Source organism: Mus musculus, chromosome 7 (genome assembly GCF_000001635.26).
Source record: "Mus musculus strain C57BL/6J chromosome 7, GRCm38.p6 C57BL/6J".
In the NCBI taxonomy this organism is placed as follows: Eukaryota; Metazoa; Chordata; class Mammalia; order Rodentia; family Muridae; genus Mus; species Mus musculus.
Window position 1 is genome coordinate 102406187 of NC_000073.6, and position 14685 is coordinate 102420871.

Sequence of the window (14685 nt, forward strand, 5' to 3'; positions counted from 1 at the left end):
GTAGCGGTGAATTTGTTAAACTGCTTTGGCTCCTGGATTTGCAAATGTGACACACACCACACACACACACACACACACACACACACACACACACACACACACATACACACACACACACACACACACACAGAGGTCTAATCCAACCACCTATTTCATCAGTTTCACAAGTGCATATGCACATTTATATACATACACATAACCTACACATGTATATATCAATACCCATATGTATATACATACATATAGACAGATATATATTTATATATACATTGGTGGATGAAGCAGAGCCCTAAAAGGCCACACTTTATTTCTTCTCTCTAGCCTTTTTATACCTTCTTAAACAAAAGTTCTTCATAAAATTACCTCATAGATAAAATGTTACACAAAAGGGAAGATGCAAAAGGATGTTGATAGTTAAGTTCAAAGCAACAGTTTCACATGGCCTTGCTTTATCATGGCTCACACCTGTGGTCACATCCTTGGACCTGACCTAGAATGAAAGACAAATCTATATCTCTTCTTAATGTAATTTATGAAAGCTCATTGTATTCCGTATTATGCAGCCTTTCCTTACTATTCTATGAGGACGGTGCACATTCTCTTCTTGATTCTAACTTTATTATCTTACTGCAAAACAACTAAAACCATCTCTTTAATTTTTCTTCCTAAAATTATCTGAATGAAATCAGGAATTCTATAGAGTCACTAATTCATCTAAATAGCATTAATTCATGCATCTTCATTTTGATCCATGGAGAAATTTGCCCAATAGGGTGGGCTGGTGCCCAGGAACCACTGGACTATGTAATAATGGCAAGAAGGGCATATCAACAGTAAGAAGCAATCCTGGGAAGAAGTCTCTAGGGCTGTGCCTCTCCAGAGTACACCCATCACAGCCATGCAAAATTGTGGGTCATCTCCAGGAAACTCACTTGCTTGCCATAGCCTTTCTTAGGTGGCTTCTGTCAATGAATTATTTTAGATAAAATCCTACTATCCTTTGTTTTATTTTCCTATATGGAAGGATTGAACCGTGGTCCTCTGTAAGAACAAGTGCTCTTAACTGCTGAGCCATCTCTCCAGTCCTTCATCCATTTCTTTAATCCACGCTTCACTGGTGCTATTAAGTTTTTGTACTGGAAACCAGCTTCTAGAAAGCTTGGCATTATGTGGGCCATGCTGAAAATTGGTTAAATTGGATGGGTGGTTCTCAGTACTGATAACATTTATAATAATTAAAAACAAACCATTATCTTGGCCTGAGATGTAGCCATGCTCTTACCTAGATTACTGAGTTTGATCCCTAACACCAAATAAGCTGAGTGTGATTGCTCCTACCAGGAATCTTAGCATTTGAGAGGTGAGGGAAGAGGATCAGAACTTCACAGTCATCCTTAGCCACATTTTGAGTGCCAGGACAACCTGGGACATGTCAGTCCTTATCTAAAAATACATACATTATTTTGTGGTTTTTGGTTGTTTGTTTTGTTTTGAGATAGATGCAGCTTCAATCTCACTATGTAGCTAAATTGTCCTTGAATTCATGATCTTTTTTTAATATCCCCAGTGCTAGGATTATGGGTGTGTTCACCATGCTCAAGTTTAAAACTATGTTAAAATAAAATGTATTGAGACATAAAGAAAATACAGATAAATTATTTTATTTTATTTATGAGGTAGGGTCTATGTATTTACTCTCGACAGGTCTCACTCTCTAGCCCAGACCAACTTGAAATGCCATCCTTTTGCCTCAGCTTTCTGTAAGATGGGATTTTATAGTCATGAGGCACTATGTTCCATAATATATTTATTTTAAGTATAAAGTTGATAGATTTTGGTAGATGTCATAATTTGTATAATCACCACATTCAAGATATAGAATATCTCTTTCCTCTCAAATTATTGCTTTTTACTCTGTCCCGGTCAGTTCTGGCTGAAACCAATCATTGTTAGTCTACCCCTTTCAGACTTAAGGATGTTTTGGACACGGAAATGTTAAGAACACAAACATGACAAGTGCGTGTTCAGCATGGCTGCAGCAGCAAGTGTAAGTTAAGGCACACTGCTTGAGAGTATCATAAATTACTTCAACACTGTGGTCTTTTAGACTCAAAAGGAATACGGGGGTAGGGGGAGGACAACTAACTCAAAGAGTAATGTCTTTCTCTGTCTTTCTACAGTGTACAACTGGACTGTGGATGAGGTGATACAGTGGCTCATTACGTATGTGGAGCTGCCACAGTATGAGGAAACCTTCCGGAAGTTGCAGCTTACTGGCCACGCCATGCCAAGGTTAGAAATTGAGTGGGATTTTTCCCTTGAGGGTGTAGAGAACAGTCTGGGAGTGGGTCTGTCTTCAGGTTGCTCTGGACAATTCAGTAAAGCTTCATCCTCAGCAGAGTCTGTAACCAGCTGCTCTTCTCATATCTATTGTGTGTTTGCTCTAAAGCATGAAGGCCACTTTGTTTTGATTTCTTATGTAATAATTTTTATCACTCCTGGGAATCATATCAATGGCTTCCATTTGTTGACTGCTGAGTATATGCCAGGCATGCTCAGTGGGTAAAGTACTTGTCTCTAAGCTTATGACTTGGAGTTCAATCTCTGGAATTCACATGATGGAAAGGGAAAACTGACTCACACAAATGGATCTGTACACGTGCACCATAGAACATGACCTCCCCACCCCATATACTACAAGTAAATAAAGTAAACCGACTTATTAAGTCTATTGTGAGGATGCAGTGATCAATGAGGGTTGTCTTAGGGACTCTATTGCTGTAGTGAAACACCATGACCAAAAAAGCAAGTTGGGGAAAAAAGGATTTATTCAGCTTACACTTCCACGTTATTGTTATCACCAAAGGAAGCCAGGACAGGAATTGAAGCAGGGATGGAGACAGGAGCAGAGGTCATGGAGAGTTGCTGCGTACTGGCTTGCTTCCCTTGGATTGCTCAGCCTACTTCTTTATAGAACCTAAGACGACTAGCCCAGGGACGGCACCACCTATAGTGGGCTTGACCATTCCAAATTGATCACTAATTGAGAAAACGCCTTATAACTAGATCTCATGGAGGCTTTACCTCAACTGAGGCTCCTTCTCTGATGACTTCAGCTGTGTCAAGTTGCCCAGAAACAAGCCAGTACACATGTGAGATAGCAGAACACTATTAGATAGTGCTAGTGAACACTGTCATCACTGGTGTCACGGAGAATTAGCTCGTAGGACGAATGGTGATAATACAGAATCCATTTTGCAGAAGTGACCTAAATAATTTAAGAATTCCCAGGCTTTCAGAAAGCACGCCACTTTATGTAAGTTACACAGAAGACCAGGTGTGGTTGTGAATGCCATTAATCCTAATACTCCAAGAGGCAGAAGACAGCGGATCTTTGTTAGTTGGAGGGCAGCCTGGTTGACCTAGTGACTTCCAAGACAGCCAGGGATACACAGAGACCTTGTGCACCTTGTGATAAAAAATAAAATTAAAAATTTACATAAAGAAGAATTGAGGTCTGGGGAGGAACCAAGCAGCTTATGATTAGACAAGTGAGACCGCTTAGGACCAGACGCCAGATCTCCTGCCCAGCTGCTCACAGTGCCTCATTACCTCCCTCGTTAGGTGCCCTTGATTGCCTTCCAAGTGCAGAGGAGGACTAGCTGCCATTCCTTTATGCTCATACAGAGGTAGAAAAGACTCACTGTGGTGTCAGAAGCTTTTCTTGTAGCTGAGGGAACAAAGCTATGTAGGAGAAAAGATAACCAACGGTACAGGGTAGTGAGTGTTAACTGTGCCCTTAGAGGACTCAGGCTTGTGGTTTCCACCTTTTTGTATCTTATATTCATCTCCTTTTATACCTCCTGTGTTTTAACAGAAAAATGAGGAAATCTAATTTTTCTTCAGTCATTTTAATTTTTAATAAGTCAAAGTCTTATTATCAGTGTGGTTAAAGGTCATAAAACCTACATTAATCTTATTGGGAGTAAACTGTATTGCACTTACTAAGATAGTTATTAATAGGACTAGCTCAGTGGTTTATAAGCACGTCTATATGTAGTAGCAATGGGTTAGAATTGGGGCTGTTTAGAAGGCCCAAGAACAAGTGGGTCATTGAGCATGGTTTCTGACCTGGACTGGACAAGAGAATACATTGTCTCATGAAGAGCAGAGGGGACAAATATATAGGAGAATTCCTAGAAGCAGAAGCACAAGAGAAATCACTGGTGAGATTCTCAGCAAGTAAAACACCTATGTTTGAGCCCAAGAACTTTAAAACAAAAGCTAGGTGTGTGGGTGCATATCTGTAATCCCAGCACTTCACAGTGATATGGGAGGTGGAGACAGAATTTCTTGGAAGCCCATGAGCTAATTAGCCTGGAATTATGTCTCCTGGGAGAAATAAGAGAAACCTCCCTTCAACAATGTGGAAGGAGAGAATCAACTCCTGAAAGTTGTTTCCAGACCTCCACATATGTACACACACATACATACATACATACATACATACATAAAACAACAAGAATAAATAAATAAATAAATAAATAAACAAGAAGCATAAAAATGTATAATTAGGTATGGGAATGCCCACAGATTGTTAGTCCTTAGAGGGTAGGGTACTTAGGAGATTGTAGATATGGAGAGAGAGGGTGATCAAATTCTTGGTAAATACTCCCTGTTAGGAGACAACTTATTGGTGGTGGAAAGATGGCTCAGCAGCTAAGAAGAGTTGCTGCTCTTCCAGAGGACCTGGGTTCAATTCCCAGCACCTGTATGGGAGCCCAGCTATCTGTAACTCCAGTTCCAGGATATCCAGTGCCTTCTTCTGGCCTCTGTGGGTGCTACCTAGATCTAGTGTAGAGACAGACACACAGGCAAACACTCATAAACATACAGTACAGTACAATACAATACAATACAATACACTCACTTGTTTAGACTGTGTTCTAGGGTACAGAGGAGAGCAATCACAAAAACTGAATGTGCTCCTGGAAGAGATAAATAATTATTCCAAAGAACTTTTTGATGTCTAAAACCTGACCCCTATTCTTTCTCTTAACAGGCTAGCAGTAACCAACACCACCATGACAGGGACTGTACTGAAGATGACAGATCGGAGCCACAGGCAGAAGCTGCAGCTGAAGGCCCTGGACACAGTGCTGTTTGGGCCTCCTCTCTGTGAGTCTTATGTAGAGGTCTACTGCTGTGCTGTGGAACCCAAAACCATTGGGAGTGGCTAGGCTGAATCCTGGGTCTCAATGGCACTCCTTCAAGACAGCAACTTCACTATCCACTGGCATTAAGATATGATATAGCCTTATTTTAGTCTAGCCGTATTTAAATATTTAATCTACTCATTCATTAAATATTTTAAGGAAAGATCCGGTTTTTGGTATTGCTGTGCTGGATCCTATAGGAAGACCTAGATGAATTAATGATAGTCTGTCCTAGAGGGATAACATGAGCATTCCAGGTGAGGGATGTAGCTCAAGTGATAAAATGCTCACCTAGCCCTCATGAGGCCCTGGGTTCAAATTCTGCACAGCCAAACTAAAACCACTATTCTCTACTCTTGCAGAGTACTAGTACTTATAGTAGTCTATGTTCCAGACTAGGGACAGAGAAAACTATTTAGGACAGGTGGCACATCATCTCTGTCTTTCAGAGGGGGCCTAACATTATTCCATGAATTTATCAAGAGAAGACATTGTGGATGGAAGAAATAACTTAGAGTAGGAAGGCTAAAACAAGTGGGTGATACATATAGGTCAAATGTTTCTTAGCTGTTCACTGCCATCACTGGGTTTGTGCAGAGGGAAGGAAATGATTACTGAAAACTGTTCATGGGTGGTTGAGAAAGACTAAATGTGCTTTTAATGTAGCAATGAACACTTATTAAATAGTTTAGTCTCTGGAGTTCTGATTGGTGAAAATGGTTAGCTTTGCCATTCTTTTCTTATTTTAATGGAGCCAAGAGAGAACAAAAGAGACCACAATTTCTAACAGTGTGTGGTGGTGTACATTTCCAATCTTGTAAGGGAAGCCGAGTCAGGAGAATTTTGAGTAGTTGCCCACCTGGGCTGCATAGTAAAATCCTATGTATGTGAGGTTGAGAGTGTGTGCGCGGAAAGAAACTGAAGGCAGATCTCCTTTGAGGGCCTGTACCTATTCTTGGGCATGTCTTATTTGCCTTAACTCTTTTTTAAGAAACCCACAAACCTGTTCTTGGGTGTGTTTTACTTTTTTTTCTGAGAGCCTCTTAACAGTTGTGCTTATGTCTATGTTAAAATATCTTAACAACCCCCAACTCTGCTTTATAAGAGGGAAAGGCAGAAACTACAGACTAAATCAAGTACTCTAGCTGGAAGAATCAACTAACATAAGGACCAGAGTCCAGGCTCCATCTGCTAGGTCCAGATGATCAGAGCAGAAGCCTTAATGGAAGAGGTTAAACTGGCACTCTAACAAGGACTTGAAGAGTTTTTTCTAGAAATATAATTTATATGCTGACTGTGATCTAGAGTAGAGGTGGTCAGAGGTTAGAAAACTACTCCTGAGACAAGCAGAGTATCATAGCTAAGAATATCTCATACCATCTAGATTAGAATAGCTATAACAACAACCATAATAGTAGTTTCAGCTAGGCATGGCAGTACACACCTTTAATCCCAGCACTCAGGAGGCAGAGGCAGGCAGATCTCTGTGAGTTTAGGCCACTGTGGTCTACTTACAGGTTCCAGGCCAGCCAGGCTACACATGAGACCCTGTCTTAAAAAAAAAGTTTGGACTTTTTGGTTTCTTTTTAGACGTTTATATTGTTTGTTGGCTTATTTTAGTTATTTATCTTGTGTGTATGTGTTTATACATGTTTACTGGTGTGCACATGCAGATGCCGGAAAAGGGTCTTGGGTCTTTCAGAGCTTACTGGCATTTGTGAGATACCTAGCTTGTTATGTGGGTGCTGCGATCCAAATTCTGGTCCTTTTGAGTGTATAGCAAGTACTTCAACTGCTGAACCATCTTTCCAGCTCCTAATAAGAGTTTCTAAATAATGAAAAATAAGATATGAAAAGTTGCAACTCTCTAGCTTTGTCGATGATAATGTAAAGTGGTACAGTTCCTGTGAAAAACTTAAACGTAAGAGTTACCACAGCCCAGCAATTACACAGATAAGTATATATCCACCAAAATTACAACAGGTACTCAAATGAGTACATTTATACATATGTTCATAATAGCATATGTCTAAGACTAAATGGAGAAATATCCTGAACATTCATAAACAGATAAGTGAATAAACAAATTGTATTATATACATGCAATGGAGTGTTTTCAGCCATAAAATAGGAGTCCTGATACACACTGTAGTATAGATACCTAAAAAACCCCATTATGCTAAATTACAGAAACTAGCATAGAAGGTCATATTCTGTGTTTCCATTTATATGAAGCACCCAGAATAGGTAAATCCATAGACACATTCTAGAATCAAAATACATGTGGTGGGCAGGAACTGGAAAGAGGAGGGGATGAGGAGAAGATGTTTATTAGGTAGGAAAAAGATTATTTTTTTTCTTTCTTTTTTTTTTTTTTTAGTTTTTTGAGACAGGGTTTCTCTGTATAGCCCTGGCTGTCCTGGAACTCACTCTGTAGACCAGGATGGCCCTGAACTCAGAAATCTGCCTGCCTCTGCCTCCCAAGTGCTGGGATTAAAGACGTGCACCACCACTGCTCAGCTTAGACTTGGATTCTTGACAGCGCTCTCCTGTTTCAGCTTCCCAGGGGGATTATAGACTTTTTCTTTCATTCTCAGTGCTAGGGTTCAAACTAGGGCCCTACACATGCTAGATAGGCACCTTACTAAGCTATTCATTTTGTAATTTTATTTTGAGACAAAGTCTCGCTAAGTTTTCTAGGCCAACCTTGAAATCATTCTTGTGTAGGGTATCTGGCTGAGAAATGGTGATGATGATGATGATATATTACTAATATTATTAGTTATATATTGGTTATTATACATTGATAAAATATATTATTAATTATATTATATTACTACTATCCTCATTATTATTTGTCACTGGGAACTGAGCCCAAGTCTTTTTCATATGATAGGCAAATGGTCTTCTGCTGAGCTACACACATTCCCAGCTTTCTTCTTTCCCCATTTCCATCTCCTACAAAGTATCTGGATTTCACCATGTATCCTTGGCTATTCTAGCGATTACTATGTTTATCAGGCTGGCCTCAAATTCACAGAGGTCCACCAGCCCCTTCCTCCTGAGTGTTGGGATTAAAGATGTATGCCACCACACCCAGCCCCCTCCTCTTTATTCATGGGCAGTAAGTTTTACTTTGGAGCGATAGGATTGCTTTGGAACTAGTAGAGTTGGTATTGACATGTTTGGAATGTACTATATGCCCCTGAATTGTTTATTTAAAAACAGTTAATTTGTATTATATGAATTTTGCCTCAAGATACTGCTTTGAAAAAGTTATTTTGTATGTCTGTTTGTGAGCCTGAATGTATGTATTTGCACCACATAATCACAGGTACCCACAGAGGCCAGAAGAGGGCAGTGGATCCCCTGGAACTGGAGTTCCAGGTGGTTGTGTGCTCTTGAATGTGACTGCTAGGAACTGAACCATAGTCTTCTGCAAAAGCAGTCAGTGCTCTTAACTACTGAGCTGTCTCTCCAGTCTCCCTCTTTTAAAAAACAAAAACAAAAACCTAAGAAACAAAAGGAAGAAAATATACATTGTACTTTTTCAAAATTTAAAACTTTTGTATATCAAAGGACATATCAAGAGGATAAAGAATAGCTGGACATTGTGACATATATTTTTACGCTTAGCACTTGGGAATGCACTGAGGCAGCACTATTCTCTTTACCATATCTTAGGGAAGGATGAGAAATAAGCCTTCAGAATTGTTCTCAGGCCTATTATCCAATCCAAAGGAGGACTTGGCAGGTAGAGAGATAGGCACAGACTTTATTATGTTAGTATGTGCATGTATGTTTAAGAGAAGCAGTTCCTTCTAAGTTGAAAGGTCTGCCTTTTACAAGAGGAATCACTGAGGAGAAGATGCAGTGAGTTGCAAACTAAGTGTGCCCGGAGTGCCCCGATTCACTGTGCCCTCCCTGTCCGGCAGTGACTCGGCATAATCACCTGAAGGACTTCATGCTGGTGGTGTCTATCGTTATTGGTGTGGGTGGCTGCTGGTTTGCCTATATCCAGAACCGTTACTCTAAGGAGCACATGAAGAAAATGATGAAGGATCTGGAAGGGTTACACCGGGCTGAGCAGAGTCTGCATGACCTTCAGGAAAGGTAAGACCTTGCTTCTTTTTTTTTTTTTTTTTTTTTTTTTTTTGGTTTTTTGATTTTTCGAGACAGGGTTTCTCTGTATAGCCCTGGCTGTCCTGGAACTCACTTTGTAGATCAGGCTGGCCTCAAACTCAGAAATCCGCCTGCCTCTGCCTCCCAAGTGCTGAGATTAAATGCGTGCGCCACCATGGCCGGCAAGACCTTGCTTCTTTACTACAGATCTGGTACTACCAGCTCTTAGAAGTCTCCTGTGGCACCCTGTTGACATGGTCATAAAGGCTATACCATCCTTTTAGAACTGTTTTGAGTTCCTAGCTTCCTGGTGTCCAATTCAGTTGCCCTGGGTAGATACTCCTCTTGAGAGGAACTTTTATTCTATTTTATTTAAAACCAACCAAAACAACCCCCCACCTTTTTCTCTCTAAGCCTGAAAGGGAGAAATGCATAGCTGCCAGAGGTGTAGAGCCTCCCTGGCAGGGGGCTCGTTAAGATCATTCTGCTTGGTCTCCTACATCTTGATCGCTTCCTTTCTCATGTAAACGGATACAGCTAACTGTTTCCCATGGCTCCCAAAGAAACCTAACAAACCTAGCTAGCCGTCATGGTGCCACATGTCTGTAATCCTAGCATTTTGGAGATGGAGGCAGAAGAATCAAGAGCACAAGGTTATTCTAGACTACTAACGTGTTTGAGACTGGGCTACATAAGACTGTTTCAAAAAGAAAACGAAAAGGGCTGAGAATATTGTTGATATTAGTTGACAGAGTACATGCCTAACATATGCCAAACTCCACTTAAAACTGGACTTAGAGGTCTGCCTGGAAGGTACTTTAGCCAGTAAAGGTGCAGCCAAACTGATAGGCTAAGTTTAGTTCCAGAACCCACATGTTGGAAGAAGAGGGCTGCTGAGCCATTTCTCCAACCCTGAGCTCTGAGTTTTGACACTCTCCAGCAGCAGCAGCAGCAGCTTCAACAGATTCATTTCTATGAGCTTTTAGAGAGCAAGAGCAGTTTGATTTCTAAGCTGATTCATGGTTACTTTGCTTTTGTGCCCTTTGCCAACTAGGGGCTAACTGCTGCTGTCTAAACAATTCCCATACTTCATTTATCTGAAAAACATGCACTGTTTTCATTCCAAAGACAAAAGAATCTAAGCAAGAGGCATTCCAAGTTTGGGGATAAAACTTAAGCTTCCAGCCCTCCCTGCTCTCCTAATCCTCCTGAGCTTAATGACCCCTGTAGCACCAAGCAACAGACAGACCCCCCACCCCCCAGGACTTGTGCATACACACACAAGCCCTTCTCTGACAGAGTACAGAGGCCACATGCCACTTTGTCCCTCATATCTCTAGAAATGCACAGCAAGATACTGTTATCATGAAGTTTTGGTGTGAGTTAATGTAACAGTGCATATACATTACAACTAGGATTTCACTGGTTTCAAAATAATTCTTTGAGTCAAGCAAGATTTGTTTCCGGGCTGGTGAGATGGCTCAGTGGGTAAGAGCACCCGACTGCTCTTCCAAAGGTCCAGAGTTCAAATCCCAGCAACCACATGGTGGCTCACAACCATCTGTAACAAGATCTGATGTCCTCTTCTGGAGTGTCTGAAGACAGCTGCAGTGTACTTACATATAATAAATAAATAAATCTTTAAAAAAAAAAAAAAAAAAAGAAATGACTCTTAAAAAAAAAAAAAAAAAAAAAAGAATTTTGTTTCCTTCTTGCTATGAAGAAGCAGGTGAAATGTCCCTAGTCACACAAGTGTTGGAGCCACAGTCATGAGATTTCAGTCGGGCTGCTTAATTTTCTTCCTTATTGATTGGTTGCTTTGAGCAGGACAGTGCTTAATTGTACATTTATTTACTCATTTCTCCACATAATATTATATATTGATCTCTGTCTTTACTACATAGTAGGTCCACTTTTCTGTAATAGAAGGGTGTGGTAATACTGGCTTTTTCAGGAGAGACTGTATTGAAAGCAACAGCATTTCAGTGAAGAATTGACTCTCTGGTGGTACAGCTTCTTGCAGTTGGGTCATGGGACAGTAGACATCAGCAAGACTGGAGATGGGGGAAATGGCACCTCTGATGTTTTTGTTAGCTGTGCATGTATCGCCATCTGGCGTCCATTCTAAGGAAAAGCAACTCCTTCTCCAAGGGCACAGTAGGTAGAAAATTGTTTGTGTTGCAGCACTGCTGGTAGCCCACTGTTTATTCTTACCAGCGCCGTGGCCACAGACAAGTCTGATGTGCCTTTTAGTCATCCATTTTCTCTGTTGATTTTTAGCCAAGGGTGACTGAATTCATCTTCCTGCCTCTACCTTCTGAGTGTTGGGTTTATTCATCACCAGATATTCATCGCCTGATATTTTCTTTTTAACTAAATAGACAGTATCCCCAAGGGGGCTTTTAATTCTATTGTCTATATTTTCTCTTTCTTTTTACTACTTTTGGTGATGATAGTGATGTCTCACTGGCTAGCCTGGATCTTGGATATAGACCAGGTTCGTCTTGAACTTCATTGATCTTCATGTCTCTACCTCTTAAGTGACTACAAGCACATGCCACCACATCTGGCCTTTCTCTACCTCAATTCTAAACACTATCTCTCTTTTCTTTTCCTTTCTTTCTTTCTTTTAAATGGTGTTTCATTGTATAGCCCTAGCTGGTCTGGAACTCACAGAGATTTACCTACCTCTACTCCAGAATGCTGGAATTAAAGGTGTACGCCACCATGCCCAGCTTTTTTCTTTTAAAAATATTTTATTACATACATTTATCTCTCTCTCTCTCTGTGTGTGCACGTGCTGGAGGAAGTGAATATAAACCATGGTGTGGGTATACAGGTCAGAAGATAACATACCAGAGTCTGTTCTCTCATTCTACCATATGCGGCCTTGATATCATTCAGTTATGCTTGGTAGCAAATACCTTTACCACTGAGCTACCTTACTGGCCTCTTCCTTCCTTCTTCCTTTTCTTTTTCCTTTCACATCCCCCTTCCATCCTCGTCTCTGACTTTCCACCCTCTCCTTTCTCACCTTCCCCTCATTTGGACCAAACCCAGTACCTCACTCAGGCTAATCCAGCATTCTAAATCTCTTCTCCTTTCCATTATCCCCATGTCCTAGTTCCTGATAACTTGATGGTTCCTATTAACTTAAGAAGACCAGGCAAGGGCTGGTGAGATGACTCAGGGGTTAAGAGCACTGACTGCTCTTCCAAAGGTCCTGAGTTCAAATCCCAGCAACCACATGGTGGCTCACAAACATCTGTAACAAAAATCTGATGCCCTCTTCTGGTGTGTCTGAAGACAGCTACAGTGTACACACATATGATTAAAAAAAAATCTTAAAAAAAAAAAAAAAGACCAGGCAACAGCTTAGTTCTTTCCCATCTCAGGGCAATTAGTAAACTCTTTCCCTTGGGTCTTGTCTTAGATAGCATTACTATTGCTGTGATAAAACACTGTGGCTAACTGAAACTTGGGAGGAAAGGGTCTATTTGGCTTACACTTCCACTCACTGTTCATCATCAAAAGCAGTGACAGCGGGAGCTGATGCAGAGGCCATGAACAGGTACTGCTTACTGCTTGCTCTGCATGGCTTGCTCAGCCTGCTCTCTTTCCTCTTCTCTTCTCTTCTCTTCTCTTCTCTTCTCTTCTCTTCTCTTCTCTTCTCTTCTCTTCTCTTCTCTTCCTTTCCTTTTCTTAAAACATGTTTATTCATTTATTTATTTATTATATGTAAGTACACTAGAGCTGTCTTCAGACACTCCAGAAGAGGGCATCAGATTTCGTTACGGATGGTTGTGAGCCACCATGTGGTTTCCGGGATTTGAACTCAGGACCTTTGGAAGAGCAGTCAGTGCTCTTAACTGCTGAGCCATCTCACCAGCCCTTCTTTTCTTTTCTATTCTTTTCTTTTCTTTTCTTTTCTTTTCTTTCCTTTTCTCTTCTCTTCTTTCCTTTCCTTTTCTCTTCTTTCCTTTCCTTTTCTTTTCTTTTCTTTTTCCTTTCCTTTCCTTTTCTCTTCTTTCCTTTCCTTTTCTTTTCTTTTCTTTTTCCTTTCCTTTCCTTTTCTCTTCTTTCCTTTCCTTTTCTTTATTTCCTTCCTTTTTTCTTTTTCTCTTTCTTCTTTTCTTTTCTTTTCTTTTCTTTTCTTTTCTTTCCTTTTCTTTTCTTTCTTTCTTCTCTCTCTCTCTCTCTCTTTTTTTTTTGAGATAAGGTTCCTCCAGGTAGCCCTGTTTGTCCTGTACTCACTTGCAGACCAGGCTGGCCTAAAAATCATAGAGATCCGCCTGCCTCTGCCTCCCGAGTGCTGGGATTAAAGGTGTGTGCCACCACCACCCAGTAGGAGGGCAGGGTTTTTTTTTTTTTTTTTCTTGTCTTCAGGGCTCAGCAAAGGAATCGTTAGTAGGAACCTGATTAACTTGTTTAATAAATGAACAGATGGATAGATGGATGGATGAGTGAATTAAAATATACAGAAGAAAGAAGGAAGGGAGGAAGGAGGCAACAGGTAATTTTTTTGTTGTTGTTTTTTGTTTTTGTTGGTTTTTGAGACAGGGTTTCTCTGTATAGCCCTGGCTGTCCTGGAACTCACTCTGTAGACCAGGCTGGCCTTGAACTCAGAAATCTGCCTGCCTTTGCCTCCCGAGTGCTGGGATTAAAGGCGTGTGCCACCACGCCCGGCACAGGTAATGCTTCATGATCTGCTCAGCACAGCTCCTTAGACACACATTTCGGTGTAGGAGGTGCTCCTTGTGCTTGTACAGGCATTTGAGAGTCTAAGAGCTAAGCTAATAATTCTTTCCTTGTCTTCCATAAGCTTCCCATGCTACCATCACCTCACCTGGACCTGAACCATTGGGTTTTGTTTCATAAATAAAAATCTATCTTTAAGGGCTTTTTACATTTATTGGACCTTCCATATATCTCCGATTTGAGAATAATTATGGACTTTGAAGTCACAAAGATTTGAATTCTAGTCTTTTATTTCTCATCTTTGTTGTGTTTTATAAAGAGATAAGGAGTGTGTCTGGTGGATGTGCGGTCAAGTGTGGGGGAAGGGGGTGGCTCTGTGGGGCCCATGATGAGGCATCCCTTCCCCTGACTGTGTAGTATAGAATAGAGTTTATTCAGTACATGGAGAGAGAGAGAGAGAGAGAGAGAGAGAGAGAGAGAGAGAGAGAGAGAGAGGAGGGGAGTAGGGAAAGGAGGGGAGGAGGGGAGGGAAGGGGGGCAAGGGAGGGGAGGAGGGGAGGGGAGGGGAGGAAAGAGGCTGGCCACGAGTACATGGAGAGAGAGCAGGGAAAGGAATGGGGGTAGAGGGAAAGAAGGAGCAAGAGGGAGA

The 14685-nt window shown here is 41.0% G+C and overlaps 1 protein-coding gene across 7 annotated transcripts in view; it reads left to right on the forward strand.

The window, feature by feature from the left end:
• Stim1 (stromal interaction molecule 1) overlaps positions 1-14685 on the forward strand; it is a 175806-nt gene that overhangs the window by 144673 nt on the left and 16448 nt on the right. For all 7 annotated transcript variants that reach the window (XM_017322078.1, XM_006507535.4, XM_006507536.3 and 4 more), the window contains exons 4-6: positions 2181-2292; positions 5063-5178; positions 9152-9329. In XM_017322078.1, coding sequence (XP_017177567.1) covers positions 2181-2292; positions 5063-5178; positions 9152-9329 — 406 coding nt within the window. The remainder of the gene's footprint in view (positions 1-2180; positions 2293-5062; positions 5179-9151; positions 9330-14685) is intronic.